The 19,341-nt window shown below is 45.1% G+C and overlaps 1 protein-coding gene across 1 annotated transcript in view; it reads left to right on the forward strand.

Annotated features, from left to right (window-relative positions):
- The window catches only part of LOC147888441 (Sodium Bile acid symporter family), a 266,247-nt gene that overhangs the window by 74,067 nt on the left and 172,839 nt on the right, over positions 1-19,341 (forward strand). Inside the window, exon 9 of the mRNA XM_087392161.1 lies at positions 9,281-9,394. Coding sequence (XP_087248287.1) covers positions 9,281-9,394 — 114 coding nt within the window. The remainder of the gene's footprint in view (positions 1-9,280; positions 9,395-19,341) is intronic.

A 19,341-nucleotide genomic window follows, 5' to 3' on the forward strand; every position in this document is an offset into this window, starting at 1 on the left:
GGGCTATGCAGGAGCGGGCTATGCAGGAGCGGGCAAAGGCTGGTAGTTCTACTCCTGGACTTTGAGAAAGCCTATGATAGAGTAGATTGGGGCTTTCTTGAGGGCACTCTTCTACGTTTTGGTTTTTCAGATGCTTGGATTAGAGGGGTGGCCTCCCTTTATAGATCAACTCACAGCCAGGTTTTGATTGGAGGGGTAAGGGGTGACAGATTTCAGATTTCCAGATCAGTTCGTCAGGGATGCCCTTTAGCCCCCTTCCTCTTTCTTTTTGTGGCAGAAGCTATGAGTATCTTCCTTAGATCTCAGGCTGAGCTTTTTGGGTTGAGATTGCCCTTGAGACAGGAGCAAGATCTTCTTGACTGTGAGTTGGCTAATGACACTGCTATTTTTATTGAGGCCTCTTCGCAGTCACTTGATTCTTTCCGGACATTGGAGGGGTAAGGGGTGACAGATTTCAGATTTCCAGATCAGTTCGTCAGGGATGCCCTTTAGCCCCCTTCCTCTTTCTTTTTGTGGCAGAAGCTATGAGTATCTTCCTTAGATCTCAGGCTGAGCTTTTTGGGTTGAGATTGCCCTTGAGACAGGAGCAAGATCTTCTTGACTGTGAGTTGGCTAATGACACTGCTATTTTTATTGAGGCCTCTTCGCAGTCACTTGATTCTTTCCGGACAGCCTTGAATATTTTTTGCTCAGCTGCAGGGGCACACATTAACTGGCATAAATCCTTCGGCTTTTGGATCAGTGATGAGGAAACTCCAGACTGGGGAGTTGACCTTGGCTTTTCTTGGATTCAAAGGGGTGTTCCTGTCAGATATCTGGGATGCCAGGTAGGGTTGGGCATCTCTCCAGCACAGCAGTTTGCCCCAGCACTAGAAAGTATAAGGAAAAAGCTACTTTTTTGGAGCTCAGCCCACTGGACCTTGCCTCTAGAGTTGTGGTAGTGAACCAGGTTCTTTTGGCCACCGCCTGGTTTGTGTGTTCTTGCTGGTGCCGGTCTAGGGATTGCATCACTCAGCTCATTAGACCAGCCAGGAATTTTTTATGGAGTGGACTTGGTGGCACAGCAGATGTTGCAGCAAGGGTGGCCTGGGAGACCGTTATTCTCCCTACATCTGAAGGGGGCCTTAACATCATTGACCCGGACTTGCAGTGCAGGGCATTGCTTTGTAAGGTGGTGGTGAGGGGACTCATGCCTGGGCAGGAACCTTCGAAGGATTTCTTTTTTGGACGCATTCAGGCTCGCACACCAACCTTGGGAGATGATTGGGTGGACAGCCCAAGGTGGATCTTTACTTCAGCCCCTCTCAGATCTCCTGCCTCTCCTCTCATGTCTGCCATCCTGAAAGCTTGGGGGGGCTTCAGGAACACTCTTCGAAGGGTTCCGCCATCTACCCTAGAAGAGATTGATTGGCAGCCGGTCATTTGGAATGATAGTATACTTGATGAGCATGGCAGACCACTGGGCACTTCCCATTACATGCAGTGGTCGAGATGGGAGAGAGGCCCCGCCTACACAGTAGGTACTTGGAAGGCATTTATCAGGCTACCTGAGGATCAGAGACTGCAGTCCATGAGTCACCTCAGGGGGTAGCACGCAAGGTTCAGCAGATAGATGCAGCCATCCCGGTGGAATGGGCAGTTGAGTTGCCTATTACTTCCACCACTTGGATGGGAGCTTTTTCGAGGACAGTAGTTCCTCTACAGGTGATCGCTCTTCGAGGTCTCGGAGAAGATGCACTGGTCTTTGACGTTGGGGATGGAGGTATACTCTCTAGATCCAGGGATGATATTCTTCTAGAGGTTGCCTTTCAGCCTGTTAGGATTGCTGGTTTTGTGGACCATGGAGCTGGCTTGGAGTGGTATTTAGACCCCGACCCTCTGCTTTTGGCCTTGGGATCTTGGAGGTTGTGGTTGTATGGAGGTGCACCTATCAGGTGCTTGCAGTGGGACCCAGGAGAGGGGGAGTGGATAGATCATGGGCACCGAGAGAGGGGAATACCCTTTTTTCGTTTCACGGTTGGTAATACCAGGAGATTTCAGCTGAAATGGCTTTCTATTCATGGAGGGATTGCAGTGAACCTGTGGAGATCACGTTTAAGCCACGCCCTTAAATCCATGGTTGTGAGAAGATGGTAAGCTTTCAGGTTTGCACCCTGCGCAATATGGTTGTGTGCTTCATAGGCAAATCATGGATAATATTGCTAATGCCAATGTTGGCATGAATATAACTTATTTTTAAACACACAGAAGCGCGAGTGCGCACGCGCACACACACACCACACTTTGTTTTTTTGTAAAAAGGGACACGCACACATGCATGCGCGTGTGCACACACAGGCGTGCCCACACACACAACATAGAAAGATTGTGATAATTTCTTTCACTAGATGTAATCGGCCGCTATTTTATTTAATAGTAGTCGCAAGTCCCATAGATCTTGTAGGGTCTGGAGAGGACTTTAATACAAGCATATCATATCATATTTCTCTCTCTCTCTCTCTCTCTCATGGATGCGGGGTATTTGCTTCAACCCTAGCTAAGCTGCTTAGTGAAGCCTTTTGTAAAGGCTTTTCCACCTCATAGACCATGAACACCATAATATCCATTCACAAGTCAGGAGATCTCTCTCTCTCTCTCTCTCTCTCTCTCTCTCTCTCTCTCTGGATATGGAGAATAATTATGGAGATCAACTTTCTTCTCTCTCTCTCTCTCTCTTTGGATATTATTGTAAGTAGAGCTTTTGTGTATGCTTGATATCTATGGGTAGTAACTTGATCAATCACATATTTCCATCATTAGGTTTAATTTCCTTAACTATCTTCTATTATTCTTTATATGGCAATCTGGATTTGGTATAGCAACTCATGAACATTTGTAAATGACAGCATTAGTAGCAGGCAAGAAAAGCTAATATGAATCCAATGGAGAAGGGATTGGATAACAGAAAACTATGTTTGTAACTAGGACTTTGAAGCACAACCCAAGGAACAATCTACAAGTTCAAAAGTCACCCTTTTTTATACTGTTGCACTGATCTACTCTGCCTCCATGTTTTGTTAGAAAGTAAGATTCAGGATCTTTTATTTTGTGGAGAAAATATGAATTGAGCTTGCATAGGAAACTAAAAGTCACCCTTTTTTATACTGTTGCACTGATCTACTCTGCCTCCATGTTTTGTTAGAAAGTAAGATTCAGGATCTTTCATTTTGTGGAGAAAATATGAATTGAGGTTGCATAGGAAACTATGTTGGTTTCCCAAAGGATCCATTGTGTCGATTTCATTTTCTAAAATGCTATATGATTTGTTACAGCATAATTTTGCATCTTTTGTAGTAGGGCAAGATGAATGACCCTCCTTTTCCTTGCGAACTCCACCAAATGAAGAAATTACATACCCCTATAATTGAAGGTAGGAAAGGAGAAGTGCTAAACACAAGAACTTACGCCCTATATTCACTCAAAGAATTAGCTCTCTCTCTCTTTTCAAGAAAAGAGAATGTCATTAATGAAAACACCCTAGCAATACGGAGATAGGTTGCCTTTTACTTCTCCAAGTGATAGCTGCCGAGTCAAGAGTGAAACAGTACCCAGTGGTGGAACGACGAGTTTCGGAATCTCCTCCCCAGTTTGAATCACTCCAACCTAAAAGGAGAATCCTGGAATGTTGTCTGGACTGATAGAACAACCCTCCATTGCGAGACCCTTGGAGATAGTGAAGGATTCGCATACCAGCGTCTCAATGGGTCTTCCTAGTTGTCTGTGTGAAGAAATTGAGAAGACCAACAGATTAACGTAGATCTAGTCTGGTATTGAGGAGCCAAATCAGGGAACCAATCAATTTCCAGTATCTGCTTGCATCCACTGGATCATTGGGGTCATATTTGGACAATTTGGTATTGAGGTCCATGGGAGAGGAAATGGCATGATAGTCTGACATATGAAAAGCCTTTAGAATATCTTGAGTATAGCGTTTTTGGGACACAAAGTATCCTTCCGGTCGTTGTGAAATCTCCATACCCAGGAAGAAGTGTAGAAGACCGAGATCTGTCATCTCAAAGGCCTAAGAAAGAGTTGCCTTGGTCTTGACAATATGTGCGGCATGACTTTTTGTAATGAACAAATCATCAACGTACATGATAATAGGGGAAAGAAGTCTTCCTTGATGGTAAATGTACAAATTGGGATCATATTAGGATCTGTGAAAGTGCTTTCGAACAAAGAACTCATCAATCTTCTAATTCCATGCTCGAGGAGCCTGCTTAAGCCCATATAAGGCTTTCTGTAACTCGTAAACCATACCTGCTGAGTTGGTAAACCCAGGCGGTTGCTCCACATAGATCTCTTCCTTCAAATCACCATTGAGAAATGCAGCTTTAACATCTATTTGATAAATGGGCCACTACTCATGAGCTGCAACGGCTAACACTATCTGAAGAGTGGCCATCCTGGGGGTAGATGCAAGCGTGTCATCATAATCAATCCCAGGGTTGGGCTTTGTGCTTATCCACAATCCCATCGGAAGAATACTTGGTTTTGTAAACCCATTTGATACCAATGACGGAACTACGCTTGGGGGCGTGGCACTAAATCCCAAGTTCCTTTCCCCTCCATAGAATCCAACTCCAGCTCCATGGCCTGCTTCCAATGTGCCTAAGAGAGGGCTTCCTGAGCATTATAACAATGCTTGCACCTTTTATGTTTTCTTTTCACTTGAAGTTTCAAATCTCATTGTCGTGACCTGAGTAGGCTCATGGGCATCACTAGTTACAACCAAAATTGGAACATCACGAGAAAGGTGTAGAGTCCGAGACAATAGACGTGCCCTCCTAATAGGTGTAGAGTTCGTGGCAAGAGAAGTGGTCTCCTAATCTACAAGTATAGGAGGAGCAACAAACGTGAAGGAGGTTCCATAGGTGCTCGCTGTCGAGGATGCGGAGGGGTCGCATTGAAGATTTATTGGGGTCGCATCATCGAAGATTTCTTGGAGCATTTCTTCTTCTTTGGGCAATCTCTAGCCTCAGGACTTTACCCATGGAGGTCGATGCGGGGAATCACGTACTCGTCGGCCACATCTTGGGTCCAAGGAATGAAAGTATCTGAGATGAGGCAAGTGACGGGCCGATTCTGCTGGTTCAGCTTCTCGATGAGCTGCCTAAGGCCCTCGCGCATGGAGGGGGTAACTGCGAAGGTAAAGTAGGGTTGGGAGGGGTCAAAGAAGTAGACAAGGAGACAGAGAAGCCGAGGGAGGAGAGGGAGCGGGTGAGGAGATATGAGGGACAACCAGATCCAAAGGATTTCACTAAGGGTAGTAACAGTGGAGTTACTATGATCAATCTCCAAGTGGGAGATTGTTGTATGTGGAGCCTGATCTTTTTTTCAGAGATTGTTTTTGGCGTGCTTTGGGCCCAGGCGTGCTTATAGAGGCTTATACCTGTTCCATGAAGGGGGGGTAGGGGGGACAACGGCCCCCCTAGGACATTGCTAGGGGGTTCCAAGGGGGCCCGAAGACATGTAGTAGGCCCCCCTTGGTAGGGGTTTGGGGGCAATGCCCCCAAAGCCAAAAATACATGAAAATTGGTGTATGAGTTGCTTATGAATTGTGTGGTCAAAATTGTAAGATAAGGGTGTGGCTCTCACATAGCAAAAAAGCAGTGGATATACTGCTTGTATCTTGTATCTTCTTGCTTGCTAGATAAGAAAGACACAGGACTGGCTCTCTCTCCATGAACATAGCCCTCACTGGGTCAATTACGTATATTGGTGTCTCTTTGTCTCTTCCATTCTATGCACTTTTTGTATTGAGTATTTTACGCATTCTATGTATTACATTGTTGCTCCATTATCACATTTCTATGAACATTAGTGATATGATGCAATACCTCATCATGTAGCCAGTTTGCAATTATCCCCAGTGCTTCGTGATTCCTCTTCTTCCACTCCGCATCCTTCTCAGGTGGCTTGGGAGACTTTGATCATCCCCATGCGGTAAGGAGGCCTCAATATAATAGGTCTAGACTTGCAGAGCAGAGCCTTATTATACAAGGTGAATGGTAAGAGGACTCTTGCTAGGGCAGGAGCCTTGGAAGTATTTTTTCATTTCCGATGCATACAATATTGTTCTCCTTTCATAGGTGGAGATTAAATGGATAGTACCGAGTAGATTTTTGCCTCAGCCTATCTCAGCGCTCCCTCCTCCCCTTTTATGGCTGCTATCCTAAAAGCATGGAACAACTTCAGGAGTACTCTTTGAAGATTTTCCAATTCCTCTCAAGAAGTGATAGGCAGCTTCCCATGTGGAATGATAGTACAATTGATGATCATGGTAAACTACTTGGTACTTCTCATTATATGTAGCGGTATAGATGGGAGAGAGGTCCCGCTTCCTCTGTGGGTTCTTGGAAGGCTTTCAAAACCCTTCCAGATGATTGTAAACTCCAAGTAGTGAGTCACCTCACAGGAAGTGAAATGAGAAGTGAGCATGTTGATGCAGCCATACCCTTGGATTGGGTTCTTGCGGGCCTTTACGAGATCTGGGATACCACTTTAGGTCATAGGATTACAAGGATTAGATGGGGATGCCTTGGTCTTTGGTGTTCATTCTTGGGCAAGTTGTTGCGATCTACGGATGATGTACCTATGAATTTTTCATGTCAGCCTACCAAGGTTGTAGGTTTTGTGGACTAGCATTTTTTGGCTTTATGATTGTATCTAGATCCTAGACCAAATCACATTCCCTTGAGTTCATGGAGGATTTGACTTTATGGAGGTGTGCCCATAAAGTATTTGCAGGGGGACCCAACCGGGAAGTGGGAATGGATTAATGTAGGGCACAGAGAGCAAAGCCTCCCCTTCTTTCATTACACAGTCAATAATGCTAAGAAGTTTCAGCTCAGCCTTAAGAGATTGGAAGCCTACCAGAGCTCCTCATTGGGAAAATTTTGAGATTTTGGCTGACTTGTAGAAGTTCTTTTGGAGAAGACTCTAGAAATCCCTCAGGAATAGAAAAATCACTTTCTTGTTTTGGCTTTCTAGATTGCAGCGAACCAGTGGAAATTTGCATACATGGCAGATTCTACTTGCATTTGTCGCCTTTCCACTAAGGAGACCATTCGACATTACCTGTGGGATTGCAGACAGGCGACGATCAATGGAAGGGGATTGCTAGTTTATTGAGGACCTTCATGCCTTTTCCTTTCTTCACGACCTAGGGCTCGATAGCTTGGCTCTCTCTTTTGTAGCCTCGGGTATTTTATGAGAGACATGACTTTGCTTGGGTTCATTCGGTTCGACAACATTTGATTAAGTCATGCTCTTTGGATGACATTTCTGGCTCTTCTTACAGACATGCTTATCCCTCTGTGGATACCTCATGGGAGATTGTGGCAAGTATATCAGCATGGCATATTTTGCGATCCAGATGCAAGAGGCATTAGATGGTATTGATGTCCACCCTATACAAATACTGTACACACTTTGGTGGCCATTTGGGGGAGCATGCAGGGGTCTTCGAGGGCAACCTCTACCGTGAGGACTATCTTCCTCAGGGAGTGGAGTGGCTCCTTGTTCTTGGCGGAGTCCTTCACAAGGTTGAGGTAGCACTTTCATCCTCAGCCTTGGAATTTTCTGCCCTCTTAGGGTGTAAAGTGTATTTTCAGATATTTGTAGGGTACTCAGTCTCTTGGTTTGTTCTATGCCAGGCAGGGTGACTCTGAGTTCCATGCTTGGAATGATTCAAATTGGATTGGGAACGATGATACCAGACACTCCACATGTGGAAATTGTTTCTTTATTGGTAGTTCATGCATTTCTTGTTTGAGCAAGAAGCAATCCAATGTGGCACTGTTATCTTGTGAAGTTGAGTACAGGGCAGCTTTCAAAACTATAGCAAAATGTGTACAGCTTAGAAGATTGATGTAAGATCTTTGTGGTGGTTTACAACCATCTACTTCCATACTCATAGGCAGTTAGAGTGCTATTGTAGTTTTCATGAAATTATGTATTTCGTGCACGCACAAAACACATAGAGATACGTTATCATTATGTTAGAGAGAGATTGCATGCAAGAGAGATCAATTTGATGTATCGTCCGACACATCATAATGTTGCATATCTTTTTTCTTTGTTTTTTTTAAAGATTACTTCATTAAGTATGAATAAAAGCCGCAAGAGCAAGCTCAAATGTGGGAGTACATCATGACATGTATGAAGGAAAAGACAGCTCAAAAAGAGCTAACAAAAATCCAAGGTGAAGGCTGAAAATTGTTGCATATCTTTTCACCAAGGCTCTACCCAAAAAAGTTTGAAGCTTTCCACAAAGCTTTGGGCTTCCATTTGGTTATTGAGATCACTCCTTGTACACATCGACATTGTTACCACCACAAGAAGGGTCTCAGAAATATTGTAATATTTAAGGCAATGGCCAATGTGTTAAGTAATTTAGAAGGGTTAGGGACACTTTTTCCTTTTAAGGTTTTTCCTCCTAGCTATAGGTAGCGGTTGAGTTTAGGTTTGTGTGATTTCTACTGTAGTCTGGGTCAACTAGTGTGTTAGGGCTTTGTCATGTTGACAATGTAATCCCATTCTTGCAATTTCATCTCAATAGAACTCCAGGTCTTACCTGCTCCACCATCTGTATCCCTTACAAGCGTGCATGTAACAACGCTTGAAAGACTAGTATGCCAGGAGATAAAACTTGTGCGGAAGCTACTAAGAATGTTGTTTCCCCTAATCGTAACATTTAATGTTTTGCTTCTTTATTGTCTCCTTGCTAAAGATAAGTAAATACACCAAGCTTGGGCATCATTTGAGGCTTAATTTAGTTTATTTTTCAAAGGATCACTGAAACCTAAAACGAATTTATTGACTTTGTGAATGCTATCTTTATATACTTAGCAATATATAGACCTATAAATTGCTTGATAAAAGCCAAATATTTATACGCTTTCCCTTAAATATAGTGTCATTTTAGATGTGCATTCTAGGTTTCTTGGCTCAAACCTATGAATAGCTGAAACTTTTATGTACAGTATCATTGTTTAATAAGTTGAAGCAAGCATGTGGGGCTAGGCCATGCATGAAATTGAGTCATACAGTTCAATGCTTGACGTTGATTGAGAAAATATTGCAATATGTTCAAATATCCACGTATTAAACTCTTTAATAGGATGGTTTTTTTCGTTTTTGAAAGAAAAGTTGATTTATATAGGTATATGTAGCTTATAACATCAAATAAATCCTTTCTTTGATGCTCCTTGTCTATTTAAAATTTTGTTGCTTGCAGATGCCTTTTATGATCTCAAAGCTTGTGGCTCGAGGACTGGGGATTTCCATACCTGCAAGATTGCTCATGAAAAGCCTTGTTGAGGCCTTAGTAGTACCACTATTGCTTGGCAAGGTAATTTTCCATGGGTCCAAATATCTTGGATGTGGATGCTTGCTTAGTGTTCCCACCCATTTAGGTTTTTTCTCATTGTATCTAGTTTTTCAATCAAATAGACCCTTCAGGCTTTTGAAGACTTTAATAAACTCTCACTTCCACTTCCAAGACCCTCGGACCAAGGCTCTTCTCTTCGACTCCTTGGTCCGACCAGCCAGTATGTATGGCAGCCCTTGTTGGCGACCTGACATGTCAGAGATAGAGTGGACACGGGTGGAGCGCCTGCAGATCCTCATGCTCTCACGGATGATCCGAGGGAAACCATCTATACCACATCACATCATTCAGGCCGAGTTTGGTGCTTCTCCACTCCAGCTAGATGCAGCCTTTCATACCATCACATATCTACATCGGGTTAGATCATATGGGGACTGCACATTAGGGAGACAGAGGTTACCATGGTTGGCTCTTGATTCCTCCACGAGGCTGGCAGTAGAGGGAGGCAAGCGATGCTGGTATGCACGAACTCACAGATGGTTTGTGAGACTAGGGTTTCACATCGATAGGATACCTCCCTTTCAGTACAGTTTAGATGCCCCTCCGGTACTCCCACCCACCATCCCGATCGGGCCACACACCAACCAGGTCATTCGAGAGGATCTTCTCCAACTACACACCTCTAGGATCTGGTTGGAGCCGAGGGAGCTTCGAGTGAAGCTGAGTTTCTACAGAGATTACTGTCTTCGTATTTCGAAGGAGGGATTCATCACACCATCGGGGTTCAGTGAGCTTCATATGACTCACTCACTACGGATCTCCATCGGATAGTTTCGGGTATCATCACACTGCCTCCGCATAGAGAGCGACAGAGCAGAGGGGATCCCCAGGGAGCAACGCATATGCATATTGTGCGATTGTCAGGAGGTTGAGTTGGAGGAGCATTTTATTTTCAGGTGCCCAGTGTACTACGAGATCCAAGGTCGCTACCACTGTCTCTTCAAAGACGGCTCCAGGCTCCTTTCCAAATTCCTCGCCGCCTATCCAGATCAGAGATGCCTCGCGGCCTTCATTCACGAGGGGGTCCGACACAGAGAGTACTTACTTAGGCGACGGGGCTTGGCCACATCATCAAAAACCTCTCAGAGCAGGATCACAGAGTTCTTCCCATCAAGTGACATTGATCGTTCAGTCTCTAGCCGCAGGCGTGACAGAGACCACGACTTGACGATCGCATCACGACACACGAGACATCGAGGGGACACACAGATCACTCTAGGGGACCTCCCGTCATTGTTTAGACCCGGGATACGTCCCATGGGAGTCACGGGGGCTCTGGTCTTGCGTCGAGCCTCGTCCAAGAGACCAAGACGCACGGCACCCCTTGACGGACACCAGCGTCCCATCACCGGCTATGCACCAGCCATGGCAACATGACATACGGAGGATTCCGCTCCGCTCTAGTCTTTTTTCTTTTCATTGTTACACTCAGATGTATTTGATTATGTATGATCAGACTTAGGATTCAGCACGGGTGATGATGCTCGTTTAGTAGCTCCACCCTTACTGTGATTTGTATCAGGTTTTCTTTCAGTCTCATAGACCCATCGGTCTTCCAAAGACTCTAATAAAATCTCTCTCTCTCTCTCTCTCTCTCTCTCTCTCTCTCATTGTGGAAAGTTATGGGATGCATACATACCTCGGAGAAGACATATCAATATTCAAAAGACAGCTAATCTGCAAAATCAGAACTAGTTCACATGATCTTGAAGGTGGAGAGGGGTAGGTGGGCAAGACCCAAGATCCCTAGAGAGGAACGGACATGCAAAATTTGCCTAATGGAGGGGGTAGAAAATGAGCAGCATGTACTCCTCAGATGTAGAGCTTAAAAATCCGCTTAAAAATCCGCTAGGACAGCTAGACAAAAAGCTAGGGAGCTACTTGAAGGAGGTTTTGGAACATCGTAATAAGGAACTAGCACACGAGCTAGCCCCACTCAATACATAAAAGCTTGTAATATTTTCTTTCACTACATGTAAGAGGTCAGTGTTAGTTGACAGCTATCGCCAGTCCCTTAGATCCTGAAAGGTCTCACAATGGACTTTAATAGAACCATATCATATCATATCATCTCTTTCTCTCTCTCTCACACACACACACACTTTTTTTTGTGTGTGTAATCTTTTAGTCATTGTATTACAAAGAAGCTATCCCGGAAAGGGAGAGCTATAATACATCAAGAGAAAATCTCACTATAGGACAAATATACATCATGATCAAAGACACGAGATTGCAAGCAATCAAAAAGCAATTGCTGCAAAGAGTGTCTGGAAACTCTGAAGAAAGAGAAAGTGGAAAAAACAGGATCACCAAAGACCCTATGATTACGGTCCTTACAGAGAGTCCAGAGTGCCCAGTACCGAACCCAAACAAAAAAGAAATCAAACTCATGTCTGGGTGGATGTACACCAAAAAGCCAGAAGAACTTGCCAAAAGCAATCTAAGAAAACCGAGCTCTCAAAATCTGCCCAAGGAAGTCCAAGAAAGCACTAGAGGACAATGCCAAAAGAGATGAGGCACAGTCTCTCTCGGGGCCAGACATCTGCGACAAATAGAGGAAGCAATATGTTGTTGTGCCAAGAGCTGTCCATGAGGAAGAACACCCAACAAAGCTCTCCATAAGAAAACGTGCTGACGGAGAGGAATCTTAGAATGCCAAATCCGTCTCAAACGTTTCCGCCACCATTTCACAGGACGATGAAGATGCCAAAGCTCATTTGCCTTTTGCGAGATAAATGGCGGAGGAAGTAGAACTTTATAAAGAGAAGAGACTGTAATATGTGCTGATTTCAGAGGATGGCATGACAAGCCCACAGAAGAAAGTGTCCAGTCTCGAAGACGATCTTGTAGATGTAATGGAGGAACTAGCTGAAAAGGTTGGAGCATCAAAGTAATCTTATGCCAAAGTGGACGATAATGCATTCCAAGGCCAAATTCGGCAGCGGCCAAAGGAAAAGTAAGGAGAATTCCAGCATCATCAACAACATCCTGAACCAAACGAATCCCCTTGAGACTCATAAAATACGAACGTCGAGGCTCTTGCAATGCCAAAGGAAGGGCAAACTCTCTAGACCAATGTATACTTTCAACTCTGAAAGAGTTGCCCTGCAAAGAATCACTGCCATGCCAATCCAAGTGAGAGAGGATATGTTTCCAATCCATCAACAAATGGGAAACCGAAGGACAGCCGGGGATTCTGCCTGTTACAGAACCAAAAAGAAACTCCCACTAAGAAAGCTGCCAATGCCCAAAAGCTGGAGATTCAACATGCAAGAGCAAATGACGAATGGTGGCAGCCCATGGTTGAGAGCCTTGCAAAAACTGCAGCATGAGTTTCCCCTTATGGGAAAGAATGTGCAGATGGATATTAAGAATATTAAGACCTCCATGTATCTTTGGAGAACAAAGCTGCTATACCGGAAGCAAACGCAAGCTTTTTTTGCCATGGCGAGAACACCAGAAGATTTCTAGCACCTTAGATATAAAAGAGGTAAGATCAGCCTTGCTGAACATAATAAGAGGCAAGTAGAATTGGATATATGCCATCAGAATAGGTTGCACAATTCAAAGACGAACATACAAAGGCCAAGTTGCCAATTTCCTGTACTCTAGCTTTTTCTTGAGAGCTGCGAGAATCCAATTAGATTGTTGACGAGGAGAAAGTGTCCAACTCAAAGGATAGCCAAGATGACGAACCAATTGAGTTGGTGGGATGATTTCTCTAGGCCATAAAAGAGAGTGCCATTCCTTGGAATGCAAAGGCAACAATTTTGATTTCTGAAAATTTACATGAAGCCCAGTAGCCAAAGCATATAAAGAAAGAGCTTGCATCAGCTCAGAAAGATCCTGCTCTATATTGCGGGGAGTGAAGAAAGAATCATCTGCATAAGCTTGAGCAAGCAATGGTTTACTGTCATGAATTTCCAAACCATGTAGCTTATCCGTAGCTGCGAGGTGATCCATATACTAAAGCATGGGGTGCATGGCTAAAGCATACAGGAGCGCACTAAGTGGACAGCCTTGACGCATCGAGCAATGAAGAATCCATGCTTCAGAGATATCCCTAGAAAGAATACAAGCAGCTTCACTGTCACTATAAAGCCAGTACATGATATGTGCAATTTCTGCCCAAATCCCAAAGCATGCATTGTCTGAGAGATGAAGTCCCATTGAGCAGTATTGAACGCCTTGGCAATATCAACTTGCAGTGAAAGTACATCTTGCTCTGTATATTTGGCATACTCAATTCCAACATAAGCATTTGCGATATTATCAGTGATATGCCTGCGAGGAACCAAACCATATTGTGCAGGATGTAAACCATCATGCAAGTGTCCTTTAATACGATCAACCACCATTTTGGTGATGATTTTATAAATGACAGGCATAAGGGTAATGGGTCTCCAATCAGCCAATGATTCACAAATCTTCTTTTTGGGAAGAAGCTTTACTAGCCCTTTTTTGCAAGAAACTGGCATATGTTGCTGTTTCCAGGAATCGTTGATCATACGCAGCAAAATGGGCTTGAGAAGATCCCAGTATGCAAGAAAAAATTCCACTGTAAGGCCATCCCATCCCGAAGATTTCCATTTATCACATGATCGGACAGCAGTGGTCAATTCTATTTTAGTGAAAAGGCATTCAAGCTCAAGAGCTTGTGCATGAGAAACAACAGGAAAAACATGCTGCAGTAATTGAGTCCGGGCTGCCAACACAGAAAGAGGATCAGCCTGTCCAAACTGCCTGGAAAAATGATAAACACAAGCTATAGCAAGTTGAGCTCGAGAGGAAGTCCAATGTCCATCAGAAAGCAGAGTACGACAAATATTGGTAGCTTGTCGCTTATGATGTAAGCTTTTAAAAAAACCAGCAACCTTTATCCAAGAAAGCTCGTTGACGAGGTCGTCATCTCCCATTTGGCAATTTTTCTATGATCATTACTTTGCAAACAATGTCTAGCTTGGCATAAAGATGTGCTTTCTTCAAGAGACAAAGACCGAAAATGACTGAGTTCAGTCAAAGACTGACAGGTAGATTGTGCCCGAGCAACCATATCCCTCAATGTTTTGAGATAATTTTTGCCATAATCCCGAATAACTGATTGCATACGAGCAACAAATGCATCCCAGGCATAATCAGTATCAATAAAACTTTGAGGTAAAACATGCATCATACACCATGACCTTGAAATGATCATGATCCAAATAGCTATTGTTAACCATGAGGAGCCTTCTGTGTGGAAGCCGATCATTCGGCATGTCATGCAGAGAAATCCTCAAACATAGAGGTGCATGATTAGAATGCACAAATGCATAATCAACTAACAAAGTAGTAGTAAAAGTATCAGAGTGCTGAGGATCAACTCTGTACCACTTGTCCAGTCTAGCTTTGTATGTAGAATGAGCATTGTGCTGGAAAGTAAATCCAGGCAGCAATGGATAAGATGCTGTCCAAAGATTTGCAAAATTGTAATCAAGCAACAATTTAGACCAGCTCTGCCTCTCAGAGGCCAACATATGTGTATGGCCAGATGTATTATCCCCTGGCTGAGGAGCATTGTTGAAGTCACCACAAAGAAAAGCATACTGCCTCCATGGATATTTCTGCATATCTTCCCAAATCTGTGCTCGATGACGGGAGGATTGAGGAGCATAGACAGATGCACACACACACACACACACATTTTTTTTAAATAGTGAAAGCCGTGTTTGTTTATATTACAAAAAGACCGTCCCCAAAGCAGAGATCAGTCAATACAAAATCAGAAAATCTCACTATAAGACAAGTAGACATCATAGTCTATCTGGTGAGCAGACAAACAATCATAGAATGATTGGTTGAGTGACATGCGAGAAAAGAAGAACATGGAAGCAGTGGGCTCATGAAAGACAGTTTGATTCCTATCTTTCCATATAGTCCAGAGTGCCCAATATTTGACCCATTGAAAGAACAAATTAAAATCTGGTCATTGCGGAGGGTGAATACCAAAGAGCCAGAAAAGATTTCCAAATGTAGCAGAGCGAAAGCGTGCCCAAAGACGCTGCTGAAGTACCAAGAAAAAATCCCGGGTGATGGGACAAGTCCAGAAAAGATGAAGCAAAGATTCCCTAGGAGCCAAACATCTGTGGCATAACATAGGAGCAATATGTCGGCGAGCCATGAGTTGGCCAAAGGGAATGACACCAAGCAGCACTCTCCATAAAAAAACCTGCTGGCGAAGGGGCAGTATGCAAGACCAAATTTGATGCAATCTTTTACGCCACCATTTGGCATTACGATTAAAAGACCAGAGTCGGTTGGCATGCTGTATGATCCAATGAGGTGGCAGCTGAATCCTATATAAACCAGACACTGAAATATCAGCCAGGCGCATAGAAGAACCCTGGCGATGCAAAGACCAATCAATAAGCCGCTGTGTGAGCTCCAATCTGGGTGCCGGCTGGAAAGAAAAAAGCATCTGAGAGAGGGAATGCCAAAGTGATCTGAAATACATCCCCAATCCATACTGTCTAGCAGCCAATGGAAAAGGCAATAAAGTACCATCATCCCGAAGGACATCACCAACAAGTGAAGTACCTTTAGAAGAGAGGAAATAGGAACGCTGAGGTTCCTGTAGAGCAAGCGGCAGATGAAATACTTTCGACCAGTGCAGATTCTCAGCCCTTAAAGAATTGCCTCGCAAAGAGTCACGCCCAGTCCATTTAAGATGAGATAAAATCTTCTTCCAAGCTAGGAGTATTTGAGAAACAAAAGGACAGCCCTTAATCTTGCCATGAAAGTGTCCCAAAATAAAGTCCCATGAAGTGGGATGCCAATGCCCAAAAATAGGAGTAGACAACTGCAAAAGAAAATGAGAGATCATGGCTGTCCAAGGCTGATCACCTTTTAGAAAATGCAGCATCATTTTACCCTTGTGCGCAAGGAGATGGATGTGAATATTAAGTACGTTCAAGCCACCATGCATCTTAGGCAAGCACAAATGCTCCATAGAGAGTAGTCTGATACTCTTATGACCACAAGTCTCTATAATGATGGACATGAAATCAGAAATATCTTTCTTTTGAAACATCATCCAGGGTAAAAAGAACTGAATTTAAGCCACCAAAATCGATTGCACAATTTGAAGACGAACATGGAGAGGCCATGTGGCTAATTTCCAATACTGTAGATTCTTTCTGAGTTTTGCAAGCACCCAATCTATTTGCTGCCGATGAGTGATATTCCATCCCAAAGGCTATCCAAGATGACAAACAATCCTCCCTCAGCCCCTCCTTGCCTCCCTACCCCGCTTCTGAGCCCCCTTCCCTCTCCCTCTAGCCCTGCCCCCTACCTCGCTGCTCAGCCCCCTCTCCCCTACCTCTGAGCCCCTCTCCCCCGCCCTCTACCCCTGCCCCCTCTCCCTGCTTCTCAGCCCCTCTCCCCCGCCCTCTACCCCCGCCCTCTACCCCTGCTCCTCAGCCTCCCTTCCCCGGCTCTCTACCCCCGCCCCCCTCCCTCGCCCCCTCAGCCCCTACCCTTGCCTTCTCCCCTCGGCCCCGTAGCCCCTTTCCCCTGCCTGCCCCCCCCCCCCCCTCCCTCACTTCCTCTCCCTCCCTTTCAGCCTACCTCTCCCCTCCCCTCCTTCATCCCCTCTCCCTTCATCCTCATCCTCACCCTTCTTCCTCCCTTCATCCTCACCTTCACCCTTCTTCACCCTTCATCCCCTCCTCCTACCTACACCCTCATCTCGGACTCTCCTGTGCCTTCATCCTCTTCCTTGCAGCATTTTAGTCGGATGGAGTTCAACTGTGTTCGTGTCAGCCTTTCCACCGTGATTGATGATGGCTCTACCTTCAGCCAATCCTCGCCTGCTTCCACCGGCCGCAAAAACCATCATTTTCTCAAAAGACGAGTTGCAGCAACTCAAAAAAGATACAGAGCAGGAGAGCTGAACTTCGCTCTTTGCTCGCATCCATGGGTCCCACCCTTCCAGGTTACAGTTGGATGCTCGCCGCTCTACCTGGAGACCTCGCAGGGCACTTCTCAGATGTTCATCTGCTTGGGCAAGGTTTCTTCTAGATTGTTTTTGACTCCTTGGAGGTAGCATGTACAGTGCTTTAGGCTAGTCTGCTAGCACTGGGCTCCAGGAGGATTTTTTGGACTCCTTTTTCACTGGGGTTTGATCCTGTCGAGGAAGACAACCGGACGATGTCACTCTTCATCAGATTTCTAGGCCTTCCTCAGGTGTACCATAGACTGCTACATTCCATTGGAGCCGCCTTTGAAGTGGTTACTAAGATCCCCCCTCTCCCTGAGATGCCTACTTCAGCAGCAGAGGCAATCAGGTCTGATGGGGTACCGCGTGTTAGGGTCATTGTCTCTGACCCTAACATCTCGGATGACCACATTTTGCTTTAGCGTCCAGATGGCTCCTTCTTCACATAGAGAGTCAAGATTGTAGGGAGACAGGATGAGTGTAGGATTTGTAGGACCCTTGGGCACTTTGCTAGAGATTGCCCAAGGAAAAAGAAAAGACCAAAAAGATCCACTGGTGCGCCTCATAGCTTCACCCGATCTGGACCTTCTTCACGACCAGTTCCTACCACCCTACGCGTTGCTAGACCTTCGACTTCACATCAAGGACCATCAGCCTCTCGTCCTGGTACTTCTACAGCGCGGACAAGATAGTCAACATGTCCTGCTTCGGTCGTCCCCCGTTGGGTGCCTGTCAGAGTTGGTGAGCCAGTAGCTCAGGCTACCACTAATGGGGCTGCAGAGCCGTCTCTTCAGACAGGAGACATCCCTGTCCTGGTTCCATGTGCAGATGAGACTGCTCCTGACCCTGTTCAGATGGAGGAGCGCTCATCTAGGGAGCACCTTTCTGCAGAGGCCCGTGCTTTACTTGAGAATAGTGACAGAATTGTAGCTGAGGTCATGCAGATGTTGCCACGTCTGCCTACACATGATAGAGGTAAGGGGGTTATTGGTTTCACTCCTCCTTCCGCAGGGCTCCTTCGCACTCCTGTGCTAGAGGTACTCCTTCGCACTCCTGCGCCAGAGGTACCTCATAGGAATTCATTTTCAGTTTTCAGACTTGGCTGAGTTTGAGGCAGAGGAGGAGTTTGTACCCTCCACGCTTGGGGAGCATATCTTCCAAGACAGAGTTTCTCCCTCAGCAGGGGGGTGTGCTTTCCCGAGTTGACTTCCCTCCTCTTGATAGGAGGAATTTTCACAGGAGAGGGCTTTCTCCACTACCAAGTCGGGTAGGATCTTCCATCCGGCCGCCTCCTCTCGCAGATGAGGATTGTCAGTTGGAACGTTCAGGGCCTCGGGGGTGTACCTCACTGCCGCCGCAGGCAGCTGATTCGTAACCAACTTCATCCAGGTGTTACTGGGGGTCCCATGGACATTCTGATGATATAGGAACGCAAATTGGATGCCAGGGATTGTTTCAAGTTGGGTAAGCTTCTTTCAAGCCACACTTTTTGGTCACCCGCCTTGGGCACCAAGGGAGGTACTTGCATTTCTGTTTCTTCTTCTATACTCCCCTTGGTGATTGGACATGGGATCATAGTCCCTTCTAGAGCTCAATGGAGTATACTTTTGATTGATGGGAATAAGGTTGGTCACTTAAACCTTTATACACCTAATTTTAGAGGGAATCGTGTTCTTTTTTGGAAGGAACTGCTCTCTTGGTCACATATTGCAGATGCTTGGATTATAGGGGGCGATTTCAACATGGTTGAAATGCCCTCAGACAAAAGGGGTGGTAGGGAAGGTGGCCTTCACTCCCTAGAGAGAGCAGCATGGGATGCCTTCCTTTTTCAGTACACCGGCAAGGATGCCTGGCATGATGATGGTTTTCACACTCAGCCACATTCTCTCCTGTTTTCTTGGTCGAACATGAGATTGTAGATGCCTATACATGC

Source organism: Dipteris shenzhenensis, chromosome 21 (assembly GCF_047967505.1).
Source record: "Dipteris shenzhenensis isolate YYH24624 ecotype China chromosome 21, Dip_SZ_1.0, whole genome shotgun sequence".
Classification (NCBI taxonomy): domain Eukaryota; kingdom Viridiplantae; phylum Streptophyta; class Polypodiopsida; order Gleicheniales; family Dipteridaceae; genus Dipteris; species Dipteris shenzhenensis.